This window comes from Miscanthus floridulus, chromosome 17 (assembly GCF_019320115.1).
Source record: "Miscanthus floridulus cultivar M001 chromosome 17, ASM1932011v1, whole genome shotgun sequence".
NCBI lineage: Eukaryota > Viridiplantae > Streptophyta > Magnoliopsida > Poales > Poaceae > Miscanthus > Miscanthus floridulus.
Genome location: NC_089596.1, coordinates 77744526 through 77769624, shown reverse-complemented (window position 1 = coordinate 77769624; position 25099 = coordinate 77744526). Strand labels below are relative to the sequence as shown.

The window sequence follows — 25099 nt, the reverse complement described above, 5'->3', positions numbered from 1 at the left end:
TTTGCAATTCCATAACCTGAAACCCTGAAATTCAATTCCTACAATTTAACATGATGCAAGACCTGGAATCTCAAGATTAGAACATACATAATATTTGTTGAAAAGTAACCTATGTTTCAAGATCATCTATGTTGAACCTGTGGAGAGCCCAGTTGTTCCAGGCTTCCGGTAATACAGTATTTAGAAAAATCAATCAGTTGAATTTATGATGTTTAAAACTCGTGATTACTGTTTATATAGGAAGAGTGTTTCTAAGCTAATGTTTGCCTAGAAATTTGCTTTAGTTAGCTAGGGAGAACCTTAGTTTAGCACACTATATGTATGTCCAGAGACACCTCATTTCGACTGCCACAGGTCATTGTTTTCTACACTGAACAACAGCAGTACATTTGCGTGTCAAATAATAATGACATAATATCTTTGTCCTTTAGGTGGTAACCAGTCAAATAGCATTGCATTTCACCTGCGTCCTTCTACCATGCAAGTGTGCTACACTACGACAATGATCGCCGTGTCATGCACTGGCACTACTTTCCTACGCTCGCAATCGACCTGATCTGTAGTTATAAATTTACCTATACAGCATATTCAGTTTCGACCTCTACTTACATGAAGCCCTTTTTACCAACCTTTACTTTACAATATTTGAGTACAAGAAAGACAAATTTAGCTGTATCTATTATGAGTTACCCCCTATTACACTTTCACCAAGATTATTTTTGAAGTATAGCTCACAGATCAAACAATGCTGGTACAAGGTCCATGAAAATTTGACCATGTATGACTTTTCTCAGCTTGTTAGTAGTCGATCTTGCAATTGCTAATAGTGTGCCAAATAAGTAGAAATTACATAAGTGAATATTCAGCTGCCAACGTATCAGCTCGTAATTGTTGTTGCATATATGTAAAAAAAAATATCGAGCTCATGTCCTCAAGTCCTAGACATCAAAGGAGGACTCAATATTTTAATCATTTATTAGTAGCCATGGTCGGCTCGCCTGGTTTTCTAGTTTGAAGTTAAAATAAATTTGACTCAAAGTGAACGATGGAGTACTAGTACTATTGTTGTGGGCTAAATCACTGGAAATGGGAGGTGAATGAGGCTTTGCAGTGAGGTCCACGCATAGTCGCATGGCGGATTTGGAGAGTGGGAAGCCTGTAACGTGGCAATACCGCAATAGAGGGCGGATCAGCGCCTGGAGAGAGATGTCGAGGCCTCTGTGCCTTGGCCCAACGGTCCGTGGGAAGAAGCGCTTGGCCAACCGAGAGACTTGTAGAGAGACAGGCTACGGCCAGAACACTGGCTGCACATCGGAGATCGGACGGCAGTTGGCAGACGATGATGTGCGAGGCCCCATGCTTGGAATCACGGTTCCACACTATTGCTCTTCACCCTTGTCTATCGCGATCACGACCTAATGCTGGAAACCAAGACGATAGGAATGACATGTTATGATTTACTCCCTCCATTCCAAATTATAAGACATTTTGATATTTCTAGATACATTGCTTTTAATATATATATATATAGACATGATGTATATCTAAGTGCTCAATAAAAACTATGAATCTTGAAAAGTCAATGTGTCTTATAATTTGAATGGAATGGAGAGAGTATCGCCCATGCAACAAGGAGAAAGGGGAAGCGCATAATCTGGTAGTAGCTGAGGCATTTCACTAAGAACTGAATCTCATTTTCCATGCCCAGGCGTTGGTAACAAAATCGAGAGGTGGCTTGTCAGAAGAAAAGAATTGAGATAGATCCAACTGGTGAGAACTAGGGATGCAAGTGGGCTTTGGGTTGCCAGGCTTTGCATCTAGTGAGAGCAGTCGATGTGCATCCCTGTTCTTTGAGACCAAATCTTTGGATACGTTTCTTTCCAACGAGATGCATAACATTCTTCAAGGCGTATGCCAATAAAACCCACTGCAACTGTTCGGCTGCCATTATAAGCCGACTTATCAACCATGGTATAGTATTTTTTTTCTCCGAACAAATCAGTCGAACAAATCAGCACAAACGGCTTATAGACCTGACAAACAGGTAGCACAATTGTATGCCAATAGTTCGGACCCACTCTTTGCAGCAATGCAGCTAATTTCCATTAACTGATGCACTACTTTAACAGTTTACATACCCAGACATTAGCAGGTCCGAACTTCCGGTGGCTATACTTACTGTCTCAAAAACAAACGATGCCAGTTTTGCACAGGTGGAAAACCACCTGTACGTTGGTTACCTTCCAAAAAATCAGATGCACAAGCTATGCCTCAACAAAGCGCATATGATACAGAGGAGAGCGGCACGGGAAATTAGAATATCTGATCTAACATCAACTATGATGCGGAGTCACTCGACAAGTACCTCTTCACTGGAGCTGCAAGCACCCCTGCCCCATGCGGATGGAAAAGAACAAGACAAGCTGTGAAACACAAAACAGCCGCAACTACCACAGTCGTGACAAGTCGCATTCTCGTGGCACCACCAGGATAAGTAACAATTAGTGAGGGCTTAAGCCACCTCGCAGTCATATCAGGCTGGCAGCAGTGCCGGTGTGAGACATCTCTAGTCACAAGTGGCATAGTTTCTTCCTCATCGGCTGAGTTCAATTTGTTATCACCACCAGTATCAGTGTTCTACAAAGAGTTCCAAACATAAATTAGTTAACATGGATACCACAGAAATGTAGAAGCTCAAAATAATACTGAGATAATATAGCATGAAATCAATACTTCCATGAAAGGAAAGTAGTCTGCCATCAGAATCTGGGGGCTGTTTGGTTCCTTTGGGTGGGCAAGGAAAGGTGGTGCCTTTTGGTTCCCAACTCTATCTTATTCCCAACAGAATCTAACTGCTGTGGTTCTAGCACTTGGGCGCCTAGCTATGGATCATAAATTGTCTGATTAATTGAACTCAGATGATAAAACAGATATTGAGGCCAGGGGCAGTGCTGCGAAGGCTGCAGCACCAGGCTTGCCGGTAGAATCCTTAAGAGAAATATAAGCTTATAAAATCATCCCTAGGAGAAAAATAAGACTAAAAATCAAAATTCAATATATTTTCAATCAATCCAGCACCCCTTGTCTAGTCCATCACCCCCTGTGCAACTTATATGGCTCCGCCACTGATTGAGGTTACATACCCAACAAACAAATGCATCTGCATACCCTACTGCATTAATTTTGTTCATGGCAGAGTGTATTTCGAGCATAAACAACTAAAGCTTTTGAATAAAAGATAAAACGTGATGCATTTTTCTTTTTCTCAAGCTGCGTCTTTGATGTATTTTCATATGGTGACAGATGGCAAAAGGGCACAGAGGTAGCTTCATATCATGAGCAGGAAATATGGCATGATTATATTTCTCTCATGGGCAGTCGCCATTTCACAGTTCATCACCCCAATTTCTCTTAATAGCATGAATAAATTAATTAATTAATAGCTGTTAATGATAGATGCTTAGGCTGACTTGGAATGTCAATACTGAGCTGGGGGCCAGCTGGTAAAATCTTAGGCCAAAAATCTGGGCACGAACCTTGAGTTATGACAGTAGGTTGGCATATGGAAATGTTTCATTGAAAGTTTCTAGTTACTTATTCATTCATAAAAGTCAAAAGAACGATGCACCAAGGTGAAGCATCAGCCTATTTTACATTTTTAATTATCACAAAAAATCTTTGCAACATAGTAGCACTTACTTCACTAGCAAGTGGCAATGAAGCGCCTAAGCTTGGCTGATTTGGAGAATTAACACTAATGCCTCCTGTTTCAATCTGTGTTTTCTCATCATGGTTAGCTCTACGATCAACAATGTTCCGAGCATGGCTTACATATCCAAGAAATGCTGTTACATGATCTTCCAATCTCCCCTTTTCCAAGTTTGAAAGAACCTCTGAACCCATGATGCTGTCCATTGACTTCACAATTATTTCCAGAACATTGATGAAATCATTCTGTATCAAGAACTTCAAGATGCATATCCATCTCTGGATATTTGTTGAACTCAGCACATTTTTAAATTCGTCAGGAGTAGGCTTTCTGATAAGCCATCCAATGTCTATCAGGAATCCAGACATCACAGAACTATGAAGTTTCCCATGCTCATGAGGATCAGAAGAAGCACCGAATAACTCACCAAGTACATTACTTTTACTGTAAGAACCACAAAGAGCATCCTGTATCCTCTCTAGTTCAGAACACAACTGTTTGCTACCAAAAAGGATAGGAACAAAATTTGATAACCCAAATATGTTTTCCACCTGCAAAAGAAAATCCATATAGTCTAAGCATTAAAAGTTCAGTAACCATATACAGCAAACATAATTTGTCAAACTGACAGTGGACCATTGTCATGTAACCAGATAAAATGGTAATTGTTAGTTGAAACTATGGAACAACAACAAAGTATTAGCTTGTTGCTTCTTGCACTAGACAGTTAGCAACAGAATGAATCAGTCTTGTATCCCTATCCTGATGTTCAAATGTTTGGATAAGGATGATGCAAGACACAAACAAATTTCCCAGTAAAATAACCTAACAAGTAAACTTTGTTGTGAGGTCCTCTTTGAATTATGTATTCAGAAGTGTTGTTCTACTATGAAATTTTAGTTACACAGACCGCCACTAGAGTACCTATCAACCTACTGGATAAGCTGAAGTAAATCACACCATTATATTAGATTATAAAGAGAATTCATCATCTTTACTGAAATTCTTTCAGAAAATCCAAACTACACATCACTGGCTTAGCTAATCTGATATGGATACAATTAAACAGCATTCAATTTTAGAGGAAGGTGTGTGTGTGGGTGGGGGGGGGGGGGGAGGAAATTAAGTATTAAAAGGTGTTCAGTTATACTTCTTATTGTTTTATCATCTCGTATTCCTCCTTCAATCACAAGGCTCTTGGCTACAACAACAACAACAACAAAGCATTTAAGTCCCAAACAAGTTGGGGTAGGCTAGAGTTGAAACCCAACAGAAGCAATCAAGGTTTAGGCACGTGAATAGCTGTCTTCCAAGCACTCTTATCTAAGGCTAAATCTTTGGATATATTCCATCCTTTCAAGTCTCCTTTTATTGCCTCTACCCAAGTCAACTTCAGTCTTCCTCTGCCTCTCTTCACGTTACTATCTTGGCTTAGGATTCCACTACGCACCGGTGCCTCTGGAGGTCTCCGTTGGACATGTCCAAACCATCTCAACTGGTGTTGGACAAGCTTTTCTTCAAGGGAGAATTATGTATTCGGCACTGAAACAAATCGGTCTTTCATATTTGGCACTAGAAAATTTAAACTTCCTTAACTAGCACCAACTTGAAATTTTCTTCTATAAATGGCACTGCCGTCCATTTCGACCAGGCATCTGTTAGTTGACTGTGTTCAACTTGTCAGTTCATTTCGAGGGAGACCAAAATACCCCTGCTCCTCGGTTACTCGCACGCGCCATGTCACGCAGGCAGAGGCGGAGGGATCGGCCGGCGGCGGCCAGGGCTGGCCGCGCACGCCCCCACGGCCCCACGCGTGCCCTTACGCGGAGGATGCGGGACGGCCGCGGCCGACGGTTGCAGATCGCGCAGCGGTGGACGCGGGGTGCCCACGCCCGCTGGAGGTCCGACGCGGCGCCCTACCCGTGCCCGTGCCCGTGCCAGCGCCACTGCCCCGCCAGATCCTCTGCTCGCCAGGAGTCGCTGGAGGCGGTGGAGGAGCAGGAGGCCCGATACAGTAAAGCCGGATGGACGAGGGGTGCGCAGCCGCGGAGGACATCGCCATCTACCAGGGCCATGACGACTGCCTCCACAACGACGGCCAGCCATTGCTCGGCGGCGAGACCATCTCCTTCGAGTACGCCAACGCATTCCCGTCCGAGCTCTCCGTCCATGTCGCCACCTGCATCGACCCCACTATGCCAACTACATTTAGGCCTGCTTCCATCTCCATTCAAGCGCAAGTGGTGTTTGATGCCGAGAAGGTACAACACTATCATCTACCCTCCTCACTCCAATGGAGTTGCTGCGTTTGGGCCTGTCTCTGTCGTTCAAGAGGCCCCTGAGGTGTTTGAGGAAATGGCTAAGCATATTTTAGAGATACTATGGCCACCTCCCATGCATATGTCAAACATGCTATGTACTGACTGTGTGCCCTCAGCTCAATCCTTGGTTGACAAGAGCATACAGAGCTGTTTCTCGCCTCCATCCTGTCGTAGCTGGGATGCAGTGCCGCATAGGCAACCATGGCCGCCACCGGAGCAGTTTGGGACGCAGGGCAATGGAGTTCAACTTAGGCCAACACCCTGGCCATCTTTCATTGGTAATACAGTTCAAGTGGCAGACCTTATCAAGTGGCCTGGATGTCAAGCATTGGCCTGGACCACAGGCCATCACCTACAAGAGCGCAGGAGCACCAGCTGGAAAGATCATCAAACAACAGAATACAAACAGGTTTCCTTCCTCTCTCTCCATTGTTCATCTTCCTCCCAAATCCCTGAGCTCCTACTGCCGTTCTTCTAATTCCCCTCTATTCTCTACAATCCAGCTACAGGTTGCTAACACGAGAGCGACCACCACACGTTGAGGTTGGTGAGCATGAAGGTGGCCTTCCACGCAACCGGCACGCGCGGCTTGAGCGCGGCGCCGACAGCGTACATGGCCAGGTGCGGCGTGATGGTGCCGAAGAAGAAGATGGCTACGGCCTTCTTGCCGGACTTGACGATCATGCCTAGGTCCGTCTTCACGCTGATGACGAAGATTTGCAGCATGAAGGTGTACCCGCCGATGGTGGTTATCTGCACCCACCCCTCCGGCATGGCGAAGAGCTCACCGCTAGGGATGAAAACGGATCGGATACGAACGGATATCACTCATATTATATTTGTTTTCATATTTCTGTTCGGATTCGGATTCGGACACGGATAGCGTTCGGATACATATACGAATACGGATTGACTCGGTTACAGATACGAATAATGAGTATCGAATACGGTATGAATCGGATTCGGAGAAGGTCGGATACAAATATCTATTCGAATACGTGCGCAAACCATTACATCACTCTATGAGTCCATAATCCATCTAGATTAAGCCGAAAGACTAAAGAGTAAAGCAACAAATAAGATAAAGATACAGATTGTCTCAAACGTTTGAACACCAAGTTTGTTCAGCTCATCAAGATCTAAAATCCTTATATAGGCTATTTTTTATTTGAGAAAGTTTGAATAAAATGTAGTTCAAATTTCACAAGTGTGTGACATAGTTTTAGAAAGTCTATATGAGATTCAAGAATTTGTGACTAGTGTTTGATAAAACTTTCTCAAATGGGAAAATGAGCTATGTAACAATTGTAGATCTTGCTGAGATGATCAAACTTGGTATTCAGAGTTTTTTCATCTGAGGTCATTTAGTGTCTCATTTGAGCAAGTTTGACCAAGTCAAATTTGGTCAAATGAAAAAACAACACTTTGACTCTAGTATTATGAACTCTAAATGACTTCAAATTGAAAAGTTTTGAATACCAAGTTTGTTCAACTCATCAAGATCTACAATTGTTGTTTTGGTCAACTTTCCATTTGAGATAGTTTGGACGGTTCAAATTTGTGATTTTTAAATTTCAACGCCTACAAACTAGTTTTCGGAACCCTAGATTGTCTCAAATTGAAAAGTTTTGAATACCAAGTTTGTTCAGCTCATCAAGATCTACAATCCTTATATAGGCCATTTTTTCATTTGAGAAAGTTTAAACAAAATATAGTTCAAATTTCACAAGTGTGTGACATAGTTTTAGAAAGTCTATATGAGATTCAAGAATTTGTGACTAGTGTTTGATAAAACTTTCTCAAATGGGAAAATGGGCTATGTAACAATTGTAGATCTTGCTGAGATGATCAAACTTTGAATACCAAGTTTGTTCAGCTCATCAAGATCTACAATCCTTATATAGGTCATTTTTTCATTTGAGAAAGTTTGAATAAAATATAGTTCAAATTTCACAAGTATGTGACATAGTTTTAGAAAGTCTATATGAGATTCAAGAATTTGTGACTAGTGTTTGATAAAACTTTCTCAAATGGGAAAATGAGCTATGTAACAATTGTAGATCTTGCTGAGATGATCAAACTTGGTATTCAGAGTTTTTTCATCTGAGGTCATTTAGTGTCTCATTTGAGCAAGTTTGACCAAGTCAAATTTGGTCAAATGAAAAAACAACACTTTGACTCTAGTATTATGAACTCTAAATGACTTCAAATTGAAAAGTTTTGAATATCAAGTTTGTTCAACTCATCAAGATCTACAATTGTTGTTTTGGTCAACTTTCCATTTGAGATAGTTTGGACGGTTCAAATTTGTGATTTTTAAATTTCGACGCCCAATTGTTGTTTTGGTCAACTTTCCATTTGAGATAGTTTGGATGGTTCAAATTTGTGATTTTTAAATTTCTCCATCTCGTTTGAATAATATCCGGATAATATCCGTTTGGAATATCCAGATATATCCGATACTTAATCGGATTATCCGATATCCGCCGGATATCGATGATATTACATCCGTATTTGATATCCGCCTAAGATATCCGTTTTATTATCCGTATCCGAAAAAAAATACGGATATCCGAGTAACTATCCAGATAAGTGTTCATATTTGTTCGGTCGAACGGACGGTCGAATAAATATCCGTACCGTTTTCATCCATACTCACCGCCGTGCGGGAGCATCCGGCCGAGAAGCGATGGTCCCAGCAGCGCGCTGGCCAGTGTACACGCACGCAGACGACGCAGCGCAGCACAGCACCTCTATGGAGTTAGCACGCCGGCCGGCCAAGACGACGACAGTGTTTGGGTGTCACGCCGGCGGGAAAGCAGAATAGGCTCTTTCCAAGTTACTCCTAATTCAGTACGATCTACGAAGTAAGCTTGTGCCTGAAATCTATTTATTATTTTTTGTACGTGTTCTTATCTTAGTATTTGAAATTATTGATTATTTTGTTTGCACTCTTCAATTATCAAAATGTCATGTTTTAATTCACAAATATATTTGTGATATTTATGCTTTCTTTATTTGACAACATGTTCAGTTTTTCTTTTCCTATCTGGCACTACGTGTTGCTACTACATGGAAGGGTAGACATGTCATTTTAGCTGTCAGTTAATACCGTTAGTGCATCAAATGGACGGCAGTGCCATTTATAGAAGAAAATTTCAAGTTGGTGCTAGTCAAGGAAGTTCAAATTTTCTAGTGCCAAATATAAAAGACCGATTTGTTTCAGTGCCAAATACATAATTCTCCCTTTCTTCAATTGGTGCTACCCCTAATCTATCACGGATATCATCGTTTCGAACTCGATCCCTTCTTGTATGACCGTAAATCCAACGCAACATACGCATTTCCACGACACTTATCTGTTGAACATGTCGTCTTTTCGTAGGCCAACATTCTGCACCATATAACATAGCAGGTCCGCCGTCCTATAAAACTTGCCTTTTAGCTTCTGTGGTACCCTTTTGTTACATAGGACACCAGATGCTTACCACCACTTCATCCACCCTGCTTTGATTATATGACTAACATCTTCATCAATATCCCCGTTTCTCTATAGCATTGATCCTAAATATCGAAAGGTATCCTTCCTAGGCACTACTTGACCTTCCAAACTAATATCTTTCTCCTCCCGAGCAGTAGTGCCGAAGTCACATCTCACATACTCAGTTTTAGTTTTACTGAGTCTAAAACCTTTGGACTCCAAAGTCTCCCGCCATAACTCCAGTTTCTGATTCACTTCTGTCTGGCTTTCATCAACTAGCACTACATCGTCCGCGAAAAGCATACATCAAGGGATGTCCCCTTGTATGTCCCTTGTGACCTCATCCATCACTAAGGCAAACAAATAAGGGCTCAAAGCTGACCCTTGATGTAGTCCTATCCTAATCGGAAAGTCATCCGTGTCTTCATCACTTGTTCAAACTCTAGTAACAACATTGTTGTACATGTCCTTAATGAGCCTGACGTACTTCGTTGGAACTTTATGTTTGTCCAAAGCCCACCACATAACATTCCTTGGTATTTTATCATAAGCCTTCTCCAAGTCAATAAAAACTATGTGTAGATCCTTCTTCTCCCTATACCGCTCCATAACTTGTCTTATTAAGAAAATGGCTTCCATGGTTGACTTTCCGGGCATGAAACCAAATTGATTCATAGAGACCCGCGTTATTGCTCTCAAGCGATGCTCGATAACTCTCTCCCATAGCTTTATAGTATGGCTCATCAACTTAATTCTCCGGTAATTAGTACAACTTTGAATATCCCCTTTATTCTTGTAGATCGGTACCAATATACTTCTCCACTAATCAGGCACCTTGTTCGATCGAAAAATATGGTTGAATGGCTTGGTTAGCCATACTATAGCTATGTTCCCGAGGCATCTCCACACCTTGATTGGAATATCATCCGGTCCCATCGCCTTACTCCTTTCATCCTTTTCAACGCCTCTCTGACCTCAGATTATTGGATTCTCCGCACAAAGCGCCTATTGGTGTCATCAAAAGAGTCATCCAACTGAAAGGTTGTGTCCATATTCTCACCATTGAACAATTTGTCAAAATACTCTTGCCATTGATGTCGGATCTCATCCTCCTTCACCAAGAGATGCTCCCTTTCATCCTTAATACACTTAACTTGGTTGAAGTCTCTTGTCTTTCTCTCACGAACCCTAGCCATCCTATAAATGTCCTTCTCTCCTTCCTTCGTACTCAAATGTTGGTAAAGATCCTCGTACGCTCTACCCTTTGCCACACTTACAGCTCGCTTTGTAGTCTTCTTTGCCACCTTGTACTTCTCTATGTTGTCCACACTCCTGTCATGGTATAAGCGTCTATAGCATTCTTTCTTCTCCTATATAAGCTATTTAAAGTTATATGCAGACATTAAACTAGAGCACTATATAAGCTAAGAAGTCCTTTTAAAGCATATTCAATTCTGCTCATGCTATGAAGTAGGCCTGCAAAAAGGGTTAAACCGGCCCAACCCATTGTTCTAGAACATCTGCTGCAAACCCATCCCCACCCAAAATTCTAATTAGTGAACCCACCCCACCTTGCCTTCTGTCAACCCGCCCCACGCTTCATCTCCTCACGAATCTAATCACTTGTTACGGCCAACACATCTGCGATGATGCAGAACTCGCAGCCACCAGCCCACCACCGTCATCGTCCAACCCGTCCATGCCCAAGACACATACCATCCCGCCACAAGAAGCGCTAGGCAGCGGCGATGACGAGGTGGAACAACACTATTTTTTGGGTACATCTGGTGGCTTACCGACCAGAAAGGACAACAGAGAGAATGCAGCCTCGGGGTCCACCAACAAGCCATGTGACGAATCAATCTCACCTCGCTTTCTCTGTTTTTTGGTACGACAAAAATCTTGTTGGCAAAATTTTGGAGTTGAAATTAATAGCAGATTTTGTTATGAGTAGATGGAGACGACATGTTCAACAGATAAGTGTCGCGGAAATGCGTATGTTGCGTTGGATTTGCGGTCATACAAGATAGGATCGAGTTCGGAACGATGATATCCGTGATAGATTAGGGGTAGCACCAATTGAAGAAAAACTTGTCCAACACCGGTTGAGATGGTTTGAACATGTCCAACGGAAACCTCCAGAGGCACCGGTGCGTAGTGGAATCCTAAGCCAGGATAGTAACGTGAAGAGAGGCAGATGAAGACCGAAGTTGACTTGAGTAGAGGCAATAAAAGGAGACTTGAAAGAATGGAATATACCCAAAGACTTAGCCTTAGATAGGAGTGCTTGGAAGATAGCTATTCACGTGCCTGAACCTTGATTGCTTCTGCTGGGTTTCAACTCTAGCCTACCTCCAACTTGTTTGGGACTTAAAGGCTTTGTTGTTGTTGTTGTTGCTGCTGTTGTTGTAGATGGAGATGCCCTCCCTATACTGACGCCTCCGTCAACCACCGGTGCATCGAGGAATCACTCATCTACTTCCCCACCCGAGAAGCGCTTCTTCAGCTGGGTCAGCGTACCTACGGCCTGCTAGGCTTGGGACTTGGGAGCTAAGAACGACCCACGTGTGCAGCGATGCGCGTCCACCCATTCCAACCTGCATATGCAATAGACCTAAGCCGCCCCAACCCGCAAGTTCATAACACATGTTTCCACTGATCCAAACTAACCCCATATTCGAACCCAACCCATAAAACCCACTTTGACCCGCCCTGTTAGCAGCCCTACTATGAAGTTGTGCTTAATTTAAGACTTTTTCTTTGTGAATAGCTTAATGTTAAGACTAATCAGGTTAACCAGAATGCTTCTATTGTAAAAGATAAATCTACCTGCCACTGTGCCACATGTTAGTATTGTATAGAAAATTGGCAAAGAAAAATCTTGAATTCATTGTCATGTTTCAATGCACACTTTGTATTTTATCTTTAACTTGGGCTCCTTTCGAGTTCACCTTTTCTTTGCAGCAATCTAAGGCACACTTTGTGAAGGTGGTACCCAAAAGTACAAGTGGAAAAGACGTATGACTCCACAAGAAATGCCAAACACATCAATCCATATCTTAACATTGTAGGTTGTTTTAGGTCTAGGAACATAGATCAAAACTCTGCAATGAGCAGCAATGCAGCTTACTAGAAATAAAGAGACATACAAACAGTAACAAAGCAATCCCACAAGCAAGCCTGACTTGAAAATAGATTAAAACTTAAAAGCATTGGATGGAGAAAAACATTTAATAAAACAGGATGTTCCAGACTATAGTTAAATGGTGAAATTGGTCAAAATTGCCAATGAAAACAATACTTACTTCCACAAATGCGGGTCCATGAATATCTGGTCTTGATTGAGAGATGTTAATTCGAAAAATTTCATGTTGAGAACCAGGAATAAGATCACCATTCTCGACACGGTCAAAGGTATCATGAGATGTTAAACGGTAGCAATCATGCTTCAAATAGTCCCCATCAAAAGACAGAAGTGACCTACCATGAGATAAAAATTCAATAAATTCTTCATTCTTCATAGCCACAATTCAAGCAGACAGCTGCCATCTAAGAAATAGATTCTATACAGGAAAAAAAAAGATCACAGATTGGTTCACTTTATACAGACTAACAAACATATCCATGTGTAACAATTTTGCACAAGTTTCAGAGTTGGTTATAAAAACAAATTCAACAATAAGGATGTATGGTTAAAGTATAGCTACACTTGTTTTATTAAAAAGGGCGTACCCAGTGCAGAGAGCTCCCGCTCTGTGCGGGGTCTGGGGAAGGGTGTTAGTGGCAAGCCTTACCCTCGCATGTGCAATGCGAGGAGACCGCGACTCGAACCCGGGACCTTCCGGTCACAGGCGGTAAGACTCTACCGCTTGCACCAGGCCCGCCCTTCAGCTACACTTGTTTTATTAAAGAAATCAAATCCTTTTTGCTACATGCAGATTGAGCATAACCACATCCAATATAACACATTATACATAGGTATTATGTAAAACCAGACTACAACATAAAGAGTGCCTTTGTTGCGTAGAAGCCAAATATAAGCATCGTTCCAACTTCATGGATTATCTATATGATTCGGACAAGAGAAGACTGGCTACTGCTGGTGATTTTGGATTCAAAAGGGTGGCATTATGCTTCTTACGTCTCACAGGAATAAATGCTGTGCTAAATCTTGAACATTCATTTGCTACAAATTTGGAATGAAAACCATGAAAAGAACAAACATTAAACTTTTGGTAATTACTTGTTCTATTTTATGCAGAAAGCACCAATTTCTAGACATTTTGTGCATGAAATATGACCGGATGAAATAAATTGAGAATTGCTGTTATTTAGCACTCAAATTCATTTCAGTGTTTCTTCAGATTGATCAGAATAGACGGAAGTCCAAGAGTGTTCTTGTAAAATTTGATCAACTACAGATGGTTATTGAAACAACATTTTTGTTTTGCAACATACTCCCTCCGTTCCAAATTATAAGTCACTTTGACTTTTTTGGTCCATCCATTTTGCTATGTATCTAGACATATATTATATCTACATACATAGCAAAATGGATGTACAAAAAAAGTAAAAGCTACTTATAATTTGGAAGGAGTACTAAACAGCACAAGTTTGCCTTTGGCGCATTCACAGGTATTTCGGTTGGGAAATGAAATTCATACAAGTAAATTTTTTCCAATAAAAAATAGCAATAAAATAAAATCATGTAAATCAACACCAAGAATATGTCACAACAGATATTGTCAGATATGCTAGTAAAAGTTCAGCATAAAACAAGGTTGCCCAACACCCAGGCTACTTTGTAGGGGTTCAAGTGTTCAACAGATACAATGGCTTACTGTTTCGTAAGGATTACAACAGAGCTTGTACCTGAAGTTCGGTTGGTCAAGAGAACTTCCATAAAGGATAAGATCGACAGGTTTCCCTGCTTCAAACCATGTTGGATGAACATAATCAATCCTTGGGGCTTGTACATCTAATCTGGTACTCATCAATGTTGCTCCATCTTATGTGCAGCCGATTAAAAAAAAGATCATTAGTCAGGTATTTATTTTATGATAATAATGGAAGTGCAACAAGCTACTGAGTTTAACTATATAAGTTCCCTCATCAATTACAGTTCAACATGAGATGATTAGTTTTATGAGAACAATAATGTGTCTGTAAGTATAGGTCGCAAGGAGTCTTGCATCCAACAGTTGAAGAAAAAATAGATTGTAGTCATGAGATAAATAATCATTTGTGTTGGAGGGCAAAGGTCTCTGAGCAGGTACTACCGTAACAGCACAGATAAGATGCAAAAAAAATTGTTTTCCATATGCGCAAAGCACAATTAAAAACTTCTAAGATAGCATATATTTACAATAATATACTATACATGTCAGTACAGGACACATGGAGCTTTGCATCCAAATATAGGAAAGTAAATCGGCTATCTAGCAATGTGAAATAAATGTCCATTCTTATGTGCTGAGGAAAGGTTTTTCGGCAAGGTGTTTGCACAGATAGTAAGCAAAGAACATTAATTTTCATTGGTATAACTGAAAGCCGAACTTCTTCTGATAGCCCTGAGCCTGTGATTGATCCAAGGCAATGAATATTCACATGTATGGACACGGTAAGTCAGGTACATGTAGAATCAATATAGTTACAAGCACAAATTATTATGTCATGCTATAGTAAAAAGTTGCTGCATACACACCTTTTAGTACTTGAAATAACATGTTATTGACATGAATGAAGAAGGCCCCTTTACCCAACAGAAGACTGTTTGGGGAATTTACCAAGTTTCTGAGAAGATCTGCTGCATCATCTGATAACTGTAAAAAATTACGCAATTTATTAGCAACACATGGTTTTTGATACGATGAAATCATAAATAAATTGTTAACAATACAAGTGCAAAAAATAAGAATAAAAGAAAAACTGCAAATCATCTAGAGTGAGAATTCGTCTACGAAATTAGCACATCAATGGGAAAAAGTCTGGGAAATCCTTGTGCATGGTTTGAAGACTATAATAGGTGTTTTGTTTTTAAAGGAAAAAAAGGGACACAAAGAAAACAAATTTCTGTTCAGAACTTGAGCTTGGTGCCTCCCCCTCTACTTTCAACAATAGTTTCTTCATTAAACCCTGCCCTTTTTTGGGACACCAACAACAACAATGCACCCATTGAGAAACCTAATTAGCGCTTTGCCCATGTATTTTCCACTTTGCATGGTGGCCGCTATTTTGATTGAGCAATTGAAACCACTGTCTCCCCCTACTGTCAAATGCTGTTAGTTTAAGAAAATTAAAACAGATGGGAAAAAATACCAGGATTTTTCAGTAAATGGTTTGGATATAAAGCTAAAAGTGAATAGAGCTAGAAGTAATTTTTCATTAGTACAACTGATTGAGTTCTTTGTGGTACAATTAACTACATATTAAAGTCACTTATGTTTACACAGTTCTCTATCTATTGCTTCAACCTCCAAATAAATAGGGGCTCTTGCGTTTGTACCCTTGTTTTGTATCGAAATTGTGATTTTGCCCCTGTTTTTTTGACTTTGTGAATTTACCCCTATGATTTCAAAACGAAGCACCTGTTTGCCCCTGCTCCGTCATCCACCCCTAACAGTGTTAAACTTTGTACAAAAGGACATCAATGCCCATGCGATTTTGCCCCTGTTTGTTATGCCTAATTGTGATTTTACCCTGATTTGGAATTATACTTTTTTTTATTGTATGCTGACAATTGATTAAATTTGGTCAAACATATTTGGCACAACTTGCAATTATTTGAACTCAGATTTAATATTGATAAATATTCAAAATTTTGGGACCAAAAGGTTCATAATGATGACAGATGTAACGCCATAAGAAATATTTCGATATAATCTTTTGTGTGGGACCAAAAATCTTCAATGTGTGGGCCATTCCCGACGAGCCATGAAGCAAGGCGCCGGCGTGGCCATCCTTGCGGTGCTGCGGGGAAGAGCAAGCGTACGCCAGTGCCAGTCTGGCGCCTGCGCGCGCGCCCGGGTCCAGCAGCTTGGTTGCGGCCCCGTGCACGAGCCAGTAGGTCGGCCCCATGGTGGCTCCTCGCCGTCGGCGCGTGCGCGGGCGCGAGAGGGCGATGGCTCCGGGTCGTAGGCAGCACCAGCACGACCGCCGAGTCGGCGGCGCCGTCCGAAACACGACGCCTCCACCTTCCTCTGCGGTCTGGGCGGCGCGGCGGTGGCGGTGGCGGTGGCGGTGGCGGTGGCGGGCCAGGACTCCAGGCCCATGAGGCGCGCGACGACGCCCGGGGCGGCCCCATCGGTGGCCGGGTGCGGCGCCGTCAGCGGGGCAGGAGGAGGCGGGCACGAGAGCCTGCGTGGGGAGGAGCGGAGGAAGGAAGGGAGGAGGCGGCGCGGAGACCCACTGCCAGGCACCATCGGGAGCCATGGCCAGGCGTCGCCGGGAACCGCGTCCAGGCACCGGAGCCGCCCGCTCCGCCCGCCCTGCAGCTATCCCAGAGGTGCCCGACTGGAGCAGCAGATGGTGCGGCCGCGACCCTGTGGGGCGGGGGACGGGGCGGCAGCCGAGGCCCCCAGCCGCGCCGCAGCGGGCGCGAGCCGGGGGGAGGGGTCGGGGCAGAGCCCGCCGCAGGCCACGCGGCGCCCCAGCCACTGCGGGCGCGAGCCTGGGGAGGAGCGGGGCAGAGTGAGGATGAGCTGCGCCGCCGCCAGCAGTCGCGCCGCCGCCGGTACTCCCCAAACCCTAACAGGCGAGCCGCGCCGCCGGAGTGTGGCGGAGGGAGGAGGAGACGCGCCGGGGGGGAGCGGGGAGGAGGGAGGATGAGCCACGCCGTGGGGGAGCGGGAAGGACGGAGGAGGAGTTGCGCCGCTGCCAGGCCACGAAACCTTCTGCGAGCCGCGACTTCTCGTCAGGAACGGGTCGAGCGAACGGGTGAGAAAGGAGAAAGGGACTGAGGGGTATCATCGTCTTTTCATGTAGGTGTCTTTTCTTTTTCTTTTTCTTTTACCATTTAATCCAAGCATTTTAGACGGTGTTACAAAGCAGGGGTAGACGGGAGCATTGTTTGAAAAAAGCGAGGGTAAAATTACAAAGTTCAAAAAAGAGGGGCGAAATCACAATTAGAGTACTGGACAAGGGCAAGAACGCAATTTTCCCAAATAAATAAGCAATAGAATGTGTACCAGGATTTTGGAATTGCCAAGTTCGAATTTTAACCTACGTGCTGTAGGTTAAAGTTGTTGGTGTATACTTCTCACGAGCTTGGGATCATCAATATCTTGTGACAAAAACAATACAAATTTACTTTTGGATTTTCTTAATAATTATCACCAGTTTGATACCCACTGTTACCTCTACCATAGCACAGCATGATCGGCTTAAGCTACAGGGGTGTTTAGATTCTTGAGCTTGCCTAGCAAAGCAAGGAGAGGCTAGCCTATCTCTGTAAAGCAAGGAAAGTAAGCTGGAGGGTTTGGCAGCAAACTTTATCAATGCAGAACAACTTATTCAGCTCTCTGGAGCTTGCAAAGATTTTCTTTGTTTAAGCAAGAGATGCCTAGCACTACTAGTGAAAGTTGTTGCTGTTACAAATACCAAGAGATGCTTTTTGAAAACACTCCAACCTACAGGTTCCAGATAAACATTAGCAATGGACGTACGATAGATCCCAGGAACATATACTTCAAACAAACCAATCAACATTGAACATATGACAACTGTTTGTCTAAGAGCTTAGGAGTGTGAGTGTGTGTTGTAAGGGCTCTTGCCCCCCTTTTTTCTTCTTAATATAAAGATACGCAGTTCTCCTGCGTGTTCGAGAAAAAAAACATATGACAACTGATAAATGATAACTGGAAAACTTCAGTGAGAATAATAATATATATCCATATGCAGGCAAAGTAATAAAAATAGAATACTTTCATTCTGATTTCTGCATGGTATGCTGGTAAAATCACAAAAGTAAATAGTACGCTGGAATTTTTTGGACATGTGCAACGGAGACCTCCAGATGCACCGGTGCGTAGTGGAATCCTAAGTCAGGATAGTAACGTGAAGAGAAGCAGAGGAAGACCGAAGTTGACTTGGGTAGAGGCAATAAAAGGAGACTTGAAAGGATGGAATATACCCAAAGACTTAGCCTTAGATAGGAGTGCTTGGAAGACAGCTATTCATGTGCCTATTGCTTCTGTTGGGTTTCAACTCTAGCCTACCCCAACTTGTTTGGGACTTAAAGGCTTTGTTGTTGTTGTTGTTGTATATATACTCCCTCCACTCACAAAAGGATGCAACTATGGGATTTGTCCCAGTCAATTAGCTTAACTTTGACCAAGTTTATAGTAAATAGTACTCTTAAAACTTATGTCTCCAAGTAGGTTTACTATGAGAATATATTTCATAATTAATTTAATGATACTTATTTTCTATTACAAATGTTAGTACTTTTTTATATAACTATAGTCAAACTTCAAATCGTTTGACTCCTCGAAAAATGAGAATTGCATCCTTTTGTGATCAGAGGTAGTACTTCACTTTTCAAGTTGTTAATTAAAACATATGTTATTAGTCAGAAGTGGCAGGTGATGATAGTACGCATGTTGTAGGAACATCTGTATTCTATCTGGAATGGGACTACTATTACAGATTTATAGTTAGCCGTTCATAACTGATACTCCCTCTATTGCAAATTATAAGTCGTTTGGTTTTTCTAGGTACATAGCTTTTGCTATGTATCTAGACATAGTGTAGTATCTAAGGTGCATAACAAAAACCATGTATCTAGAAAAGCCAAAACGACTTATAATTTAGAACAGAGGGAGTACATGGTAAGCTATTCAGCATCTGTTCGTTTGACTTGAAAAGATAACTGTGTTGTGTAATAAAAAAAACACGGCATACCTTGTCCCACATATGCTGCGGCATTGCAATAAATACAGTTAAAATAGTACAACCCGGACGAATGTAGCCCTCCAATTCAACAGGCATGCTACCCAACCACTCGAAGATCTACACATTCACATATAGCATCCCTTCAAAACAATATAGTTCTACGTTAAATGAACTTATAGCAAGACTATACCTGGTGTCGTAGGCGTCGAGGAAATTCTGCAGGATTCCAGTCATACAACTTGAATGAGATGCGCCCTGTTGGACACTAGAATGGATGGTATAACATTACTACAACCATTAGAGTAGAAGGAATGAAAAGTTCCATCAAACTAAACAGATTGCAACTGCAGAATCATACATATTAATATAAATAAACAACTTCATGAGAACAAAGAAAAGGGCCTACCGAGGATGAATAGGCACTCTTGGTGTCATGCATTGGGGAATTGGCAAGTTTTACACTTTCCTGCTTTGCACCAATGCAGGCTTCAACAGAAGCTGCAAAAGTCACACTTTGGCCATTTTGCAAACTTTTACTCTGGTCATTTTGCAAACCAGGTTGTATACAGGTTGGTGAACTAAGCACATCTTCAGATCCCACAGGTGTTTCTCGGTCCAACACCTTGTTGCTAAGAACAGTCTCAAGCATCTCACTGGTTGTGCCTTCCATGTTCTCTGCGCAAAATTAAAAGTCAACAAGGACATCGTAGACTGGACAACACAAACTGCAGAATGATCAGATTAAACTACAGTATAATAGGTTGTTTACTCAGATAAGACCATAGATGAACCCACACTATCAGTATATGTATCCTAACCAAATCATAAGTATTGACTATTGAGTTAGACTGGATTAAGGAAACCCATGTTAACCAAATACTTAGATCCTAGCTAATAAAATATTATATAAACAGTGAAGCCATTTTCACGGGAAATAAAGTACGCTAACCATATCTTTGCAAGGTATTAACATGGAAAGATTACTTTCCTTTTCTCCACTTTTTTTAAGCTTCTCCACTTATTTTGAATAGTAAGGTGTTGCTGTTATACATAAAAAAGAGAATATTCTGCTGTGGGCTTGTGGCAATTGGCAAACCTATACTTAGAAATGGGAAATGTATTTGTGACCTATTGATAGGTAAACAGCCATGAATTGTTCTTTTTTCAGTGTGCGTGTATAATCAGATAAACAATATAATAGGCACCTCTCCTGCTGTTTTTTTTAAGAAAAAACTAATAGCTGCGATATTCCTAAGGGGCAACTCGAGATGTGGAGACTAGGCCCCTTCCTATCACCTAGGCACTTAGGTATGGTGGTAAGGTTGGGCCAGGCGATGCCGTAAACTATATTCTTGAACCATATATAGTATAGTAAAAGATTAAAAAAAATGGAAACAGACTGGGCCATCCCAAAATATCCAACTCATCACCCTTGCTAGACCAATGAAGCCCAGCAAAATCCTGACCCAAATACACCCCTCAACAGCCAACACATGTATGTTCCTCCTGGGCAACCCCTAGTCGCACTGGCTCATCTAGCAGTGCCACTTAGATCTCCCCAGCCACATCAAGGAGCACTTCTTCCGCTATCCCCCTTGTTGCCACCACCGCTGAAGGAAGCCATATCTCTGTATTTGATCCCCTACCAAAGCCACCACTGCTGCCAGCTACTCCAGATCGGCCGCAGCCGCCAACTCTATCTGAAACAATTGCCACTGCAGTTGACTGGAAGGCTGCGCCAACCATCGCCACCAAAGCCAGCAGAGATGCTAGAGGCTTCTGTTACCAGGCACTGCTGATTCCCTCCGGCTCCTCTTTGTATGTGAAACTCTCTTCAACTTCCCTCTCTCACTGATTTCGGTAAGGCGACACTGGCACCTTGCTGCCTAGGCGACACGCCGACACCTTAAAAAACCATGAATAGCTGAACCAATGATAATAGTCACACTAAGCACTAAATAGGTAAAAATAACTCTTTTTCCTTAGCAAATTTGAAGAAATTGAATGGTATCACCTTCTCTAAGTTCACCATCGCCACTAACATCTGCTGACAGATCCAATGATCATCTATTTCTTTATCTAATGTTCCTTTGGAATCAGGTTTTCTTCGTCTTCTTTTGTTGTGACGCTCCAACTTTCTTCTACAACTCCTTTTATCTTCATCAAAATCTAGTAATACATGGAACCTGAAATGAAAATACATTTTCAAAAGGAAGCTAAGACACAAGGTTATTACAGCACACCATAATTTAAATTATAGCCGTGACAAATTTATCAAATCGCTGTTTAAGTACCACTGTAAACTGATCCAAAAAAAACATCAAATGCTCAAAACAAGTCCTGCAGAAATTCATTGGGAGTTGTGGCACTGGACGCCATCACAGTGACCCATACACTAGAGAAGCAACATTGTCAGGAGGAATTAGTTTAGTTAAGGAGACCTTTTATTATGGTTTAGTCTGTTTCAGAAAAGTTTGGATATCAGTAGTTTATACTCTATAGAGTCTGGAATCCAATGTGTTAGAATCGGTTAGTATGTTCAGGGGATCCTCTCTAAAAGTCAGGGAGAAATAAACCAGCACCTGTATATAGATTGCTCTCTCCCCAGCGTGTCCATTGCGCCTTCCCAGAATACACTTATCTAAACAGATACCTGATTTGTGGTTTGCAGCATGCCATTTCATGGAAGTGATGTTCCCAAGGGGTGTACCTTTTAGGTATGTAAATTAGTTATGGCCTTTTGGGTTTCATCTCCCCCTGTACACCTATATTGCATCCAATACCAAAGAGCTACCTCATTTGCTGTTTGGAGCATGCCACATCATGAAAGTAAGGCCATCAAGAAGGTATATCAATTTAGTTCGTGAATCAGATACAGGGCTTGCAAACCTAGTAATTACTCCCTCCATCCAAAAATCTAAGTCATCCAAGCAAAATTGAGTTTTCCAAAAGTCTAAATCGTCTAAGCTGCTATCTCTTGTTGTTTCTCGGTTTTGGCACTTGTGACTCGTCGTATGACATGCCAAATAAATGCATTACCACGCACCCGTTCAGTACTGTTAGCTTGATATACTCCTTCCGTCAAGTCTGTTCTTTCATCTAATGAACTGCAAGTAACGCCACCGAGCCGCCGTTAGCATTTGTTTAAATGTTGGTTACTCAGGGAAGCAAACGGACGCCAGAGCATTAAGGTGAACGTGGCGACTAAATGAAAAGTGGCCAGCCTTGAGTGCTCCTTGGTCACTGTGTCACAGGCTTAGACGTTTTAGACTTTTGGATGGAGGGAGTAACTAATTATGGTTCCCAATATGGTAATGCCTGCTCCAATCCAAATATATCCATCTTGCCCTACTCCCACATGTACAATAAAAGTTCATAAACTAACTTCAAGGAAACTTTTTGCCTCTTTTGTGTTTTGGCTCTATCAAAATTCACCCTAACTAAGGGAGTATACATACCACCAACCATAATTATGACTAATGTACAGTTCATCAGCCATGCTCCTCTCTTGCTTTCCTTTTGTTCTTTGTTCAATTTGGGTTCATTAACCCCCGCCAGACAGGAGTGTACAAGAGCAACCGGGTGTACAGAGAATCAAATCTTGCAGTCGATAGGAGTGTGTCGTGAACTAATAACTCCAATCTTCTTTAGCGCTCTTTCCTGTTGTTATTGTAACCACACGCTCTATCTAGTATCTTCTTCCTTAATTAGTACTCAATCTTGTTCTAATTCCAACACACGGCATAAGGATAAACACGCATAACACTGCAAAGTAGTCAATCCAATGGCATTTCTGCATTACTACCTGTTCGCTAAGTGACCCAACATCCTTGTGCCAATACCATACACCAATGGCATACTGATGACATTTCTGCATTACTATCTGTTCGTTGAGTGACCCAACATCCTTGCGCCAACACCATACACCAAAAGAATAAGCATGTGCACCATCACTTTTCAAAATTAACAAGAATGAACAATGAGTTTCATCAGTGAATACTGCACAATATTTTGGTTACATCTTCAGTGAACCATTCAGTAACTAATTCGTTCTGCTTGGCAACAGAACTTAGTAGATTTATGAACTATATTGGGTGCTGAGAAATGTATATTCTCCTACGATCTATGTCAAGAAAAAGCTAACACCAAGACAAACCTTAAGTAAAGACCAGTTCTGAAAATACACCACAACAGGGTATACCCCTAAGGAAAGACTAAGAAGGTTAAAAATTTAACATTGTACCATAATGTCTTGATGCAGTCTAACCAACAGGAGCATAAAAAATCCATGAAATGCTAATAAACAGAAAGCCTCCGAAAAACACAAAAGTTGTAGTTATCTTTGGATAAAATCCAAACATCACATATGAATTCTTAGTCGCTTTTGGATAAAAACGAAAGGCAATCAAACAATCACAGACCAACTTTAAAACTGCTACGAATGTGCCAAGCATGCTCGTGTATCCTACTGGTACGAATTTGTTTCATGCCGATTAATCAAACAGCTAGGAGTGGAGAAACTAGGGCTTACTTGCCGCACTGCTGGCAGTAGCGCTTCTGGACGCCATCGAGCATGACAGCAGCAGCATGCGCGCAGCGCATACACACACGGTGCCGGCGATGGTACCCTTTCAGCTCCCGTATGTCCGCCTCACATCCAGGCACTTGGCACTTCATCTCCGCCACCGCCGCGCGGACAGTTCCTCCTCCTGCAGCTCCGGCGGCAGCACCTGCAGCTGCCGTTTTGCCACGGCGAGCAGCAGTCTTAGTCTTCTTCCGCGCGCCAGCCAGGAACTCCGTGGCCACGTCCTCCACCTCGGCAGCGGCGACCATCTCGTCCACCTCGGGGCACGCGCACGGGACCCTCCCCGCGAGGTAGTTCGGGCACACCAGCCGCGGGTCCCGCTTCCTGACGCGGCGCCCGATCCCCTGAACCCGAAGAGGGGGCGGCGGAAGCACTGGACCCGGTTCCGGTTCCAGTTCCGGCTCCGGCTCCACGGGCTGCGGTAGCGGGGGCGAGGCGGGGAGCAGTGCCGTGGCAGCCTCGGTGGGGTCGGCTGCTGCTATACCGGCGGCGTCATCACACGGGAGGGCCAGGGAGTCGTCATCCTGGACGATGAAGTCGAGGAGATTGCCCCAGTCCCAGATGGGCTCGCCGGCATCCGCCGCGCCGCCGCCGGAATCGGGGGCGTCCATTTCCGGAGACCGCCTAGCCCTAACCGCCGCGCGCTTGCACGGCAGGATCAACTCCGGCGATTTGGGAGGGAACCCCTCACGATTCCGCGGAGGCGGCGGGAAGGGAGAGGGTGGAGTGGAGCGAATGGAATTGGTCCTGGCGTCCCCGTCACAGCTGGTAGGTGGGCGGCGCTGGACCGACCGGGGCTGTCCCGCGCGTGCGCGCTGACGGGAGGGCCACACCACACCAGACTGGTGTGCGGTTGTTGGCTGGCTGCGGCCTGCGGGTGCAGTGGGAAGGTTGGTTGGTCAGGTTGGGGAATCTTGACGCCACAGCGACGTCCAGGCGGGGCCCATGCGTCAGTGCGGACGCCGTCTAGTTGTTGGCGTCGGGGTGGGGCCCGTGCGGTGGATCTGACCGCGACTGCCTGAAGTCCTGAACGGGAGGCCGGCGGCCGGCGGCGCTTCCGTGGGACTGGGAGGATGGCGATCTCTGGGCTGGGACGCGGACGGGCGGCAGGG

The 25099-nt window shown here is 43.1% G+C and overlaps 1 protein-coding gene across 1 annotated transcript; it reads right to left on the bottom strand.

Annotated features, from left to right (window-relative positions):
* Positions 1–2080: 2080 nt before the first annotated feature.
* Positions 2081–24829, bottom strand: LOC136514797 (squamosa promoter-binding-like protein 9). Its single transcript, XM_066508504.1, is given in 11 exon segments — positions 2081–2637; positions 3700–4260; positions 12817–12991; positions 14384–14519; positions 15216–15333; positions 19412–19519; positions 19593–19667; positions 19809–20077; positions 21417–21464; positions 21467–21588; positions 23934–24829. Coding segments are annotated over 11 exon segments (2577 nt in total). The 5' UTR covers positions 24599–24829; the 3' UTR covers positions 2081–2337.
* Positions 24830–25099: the final 270 nt, after the last annotated feature.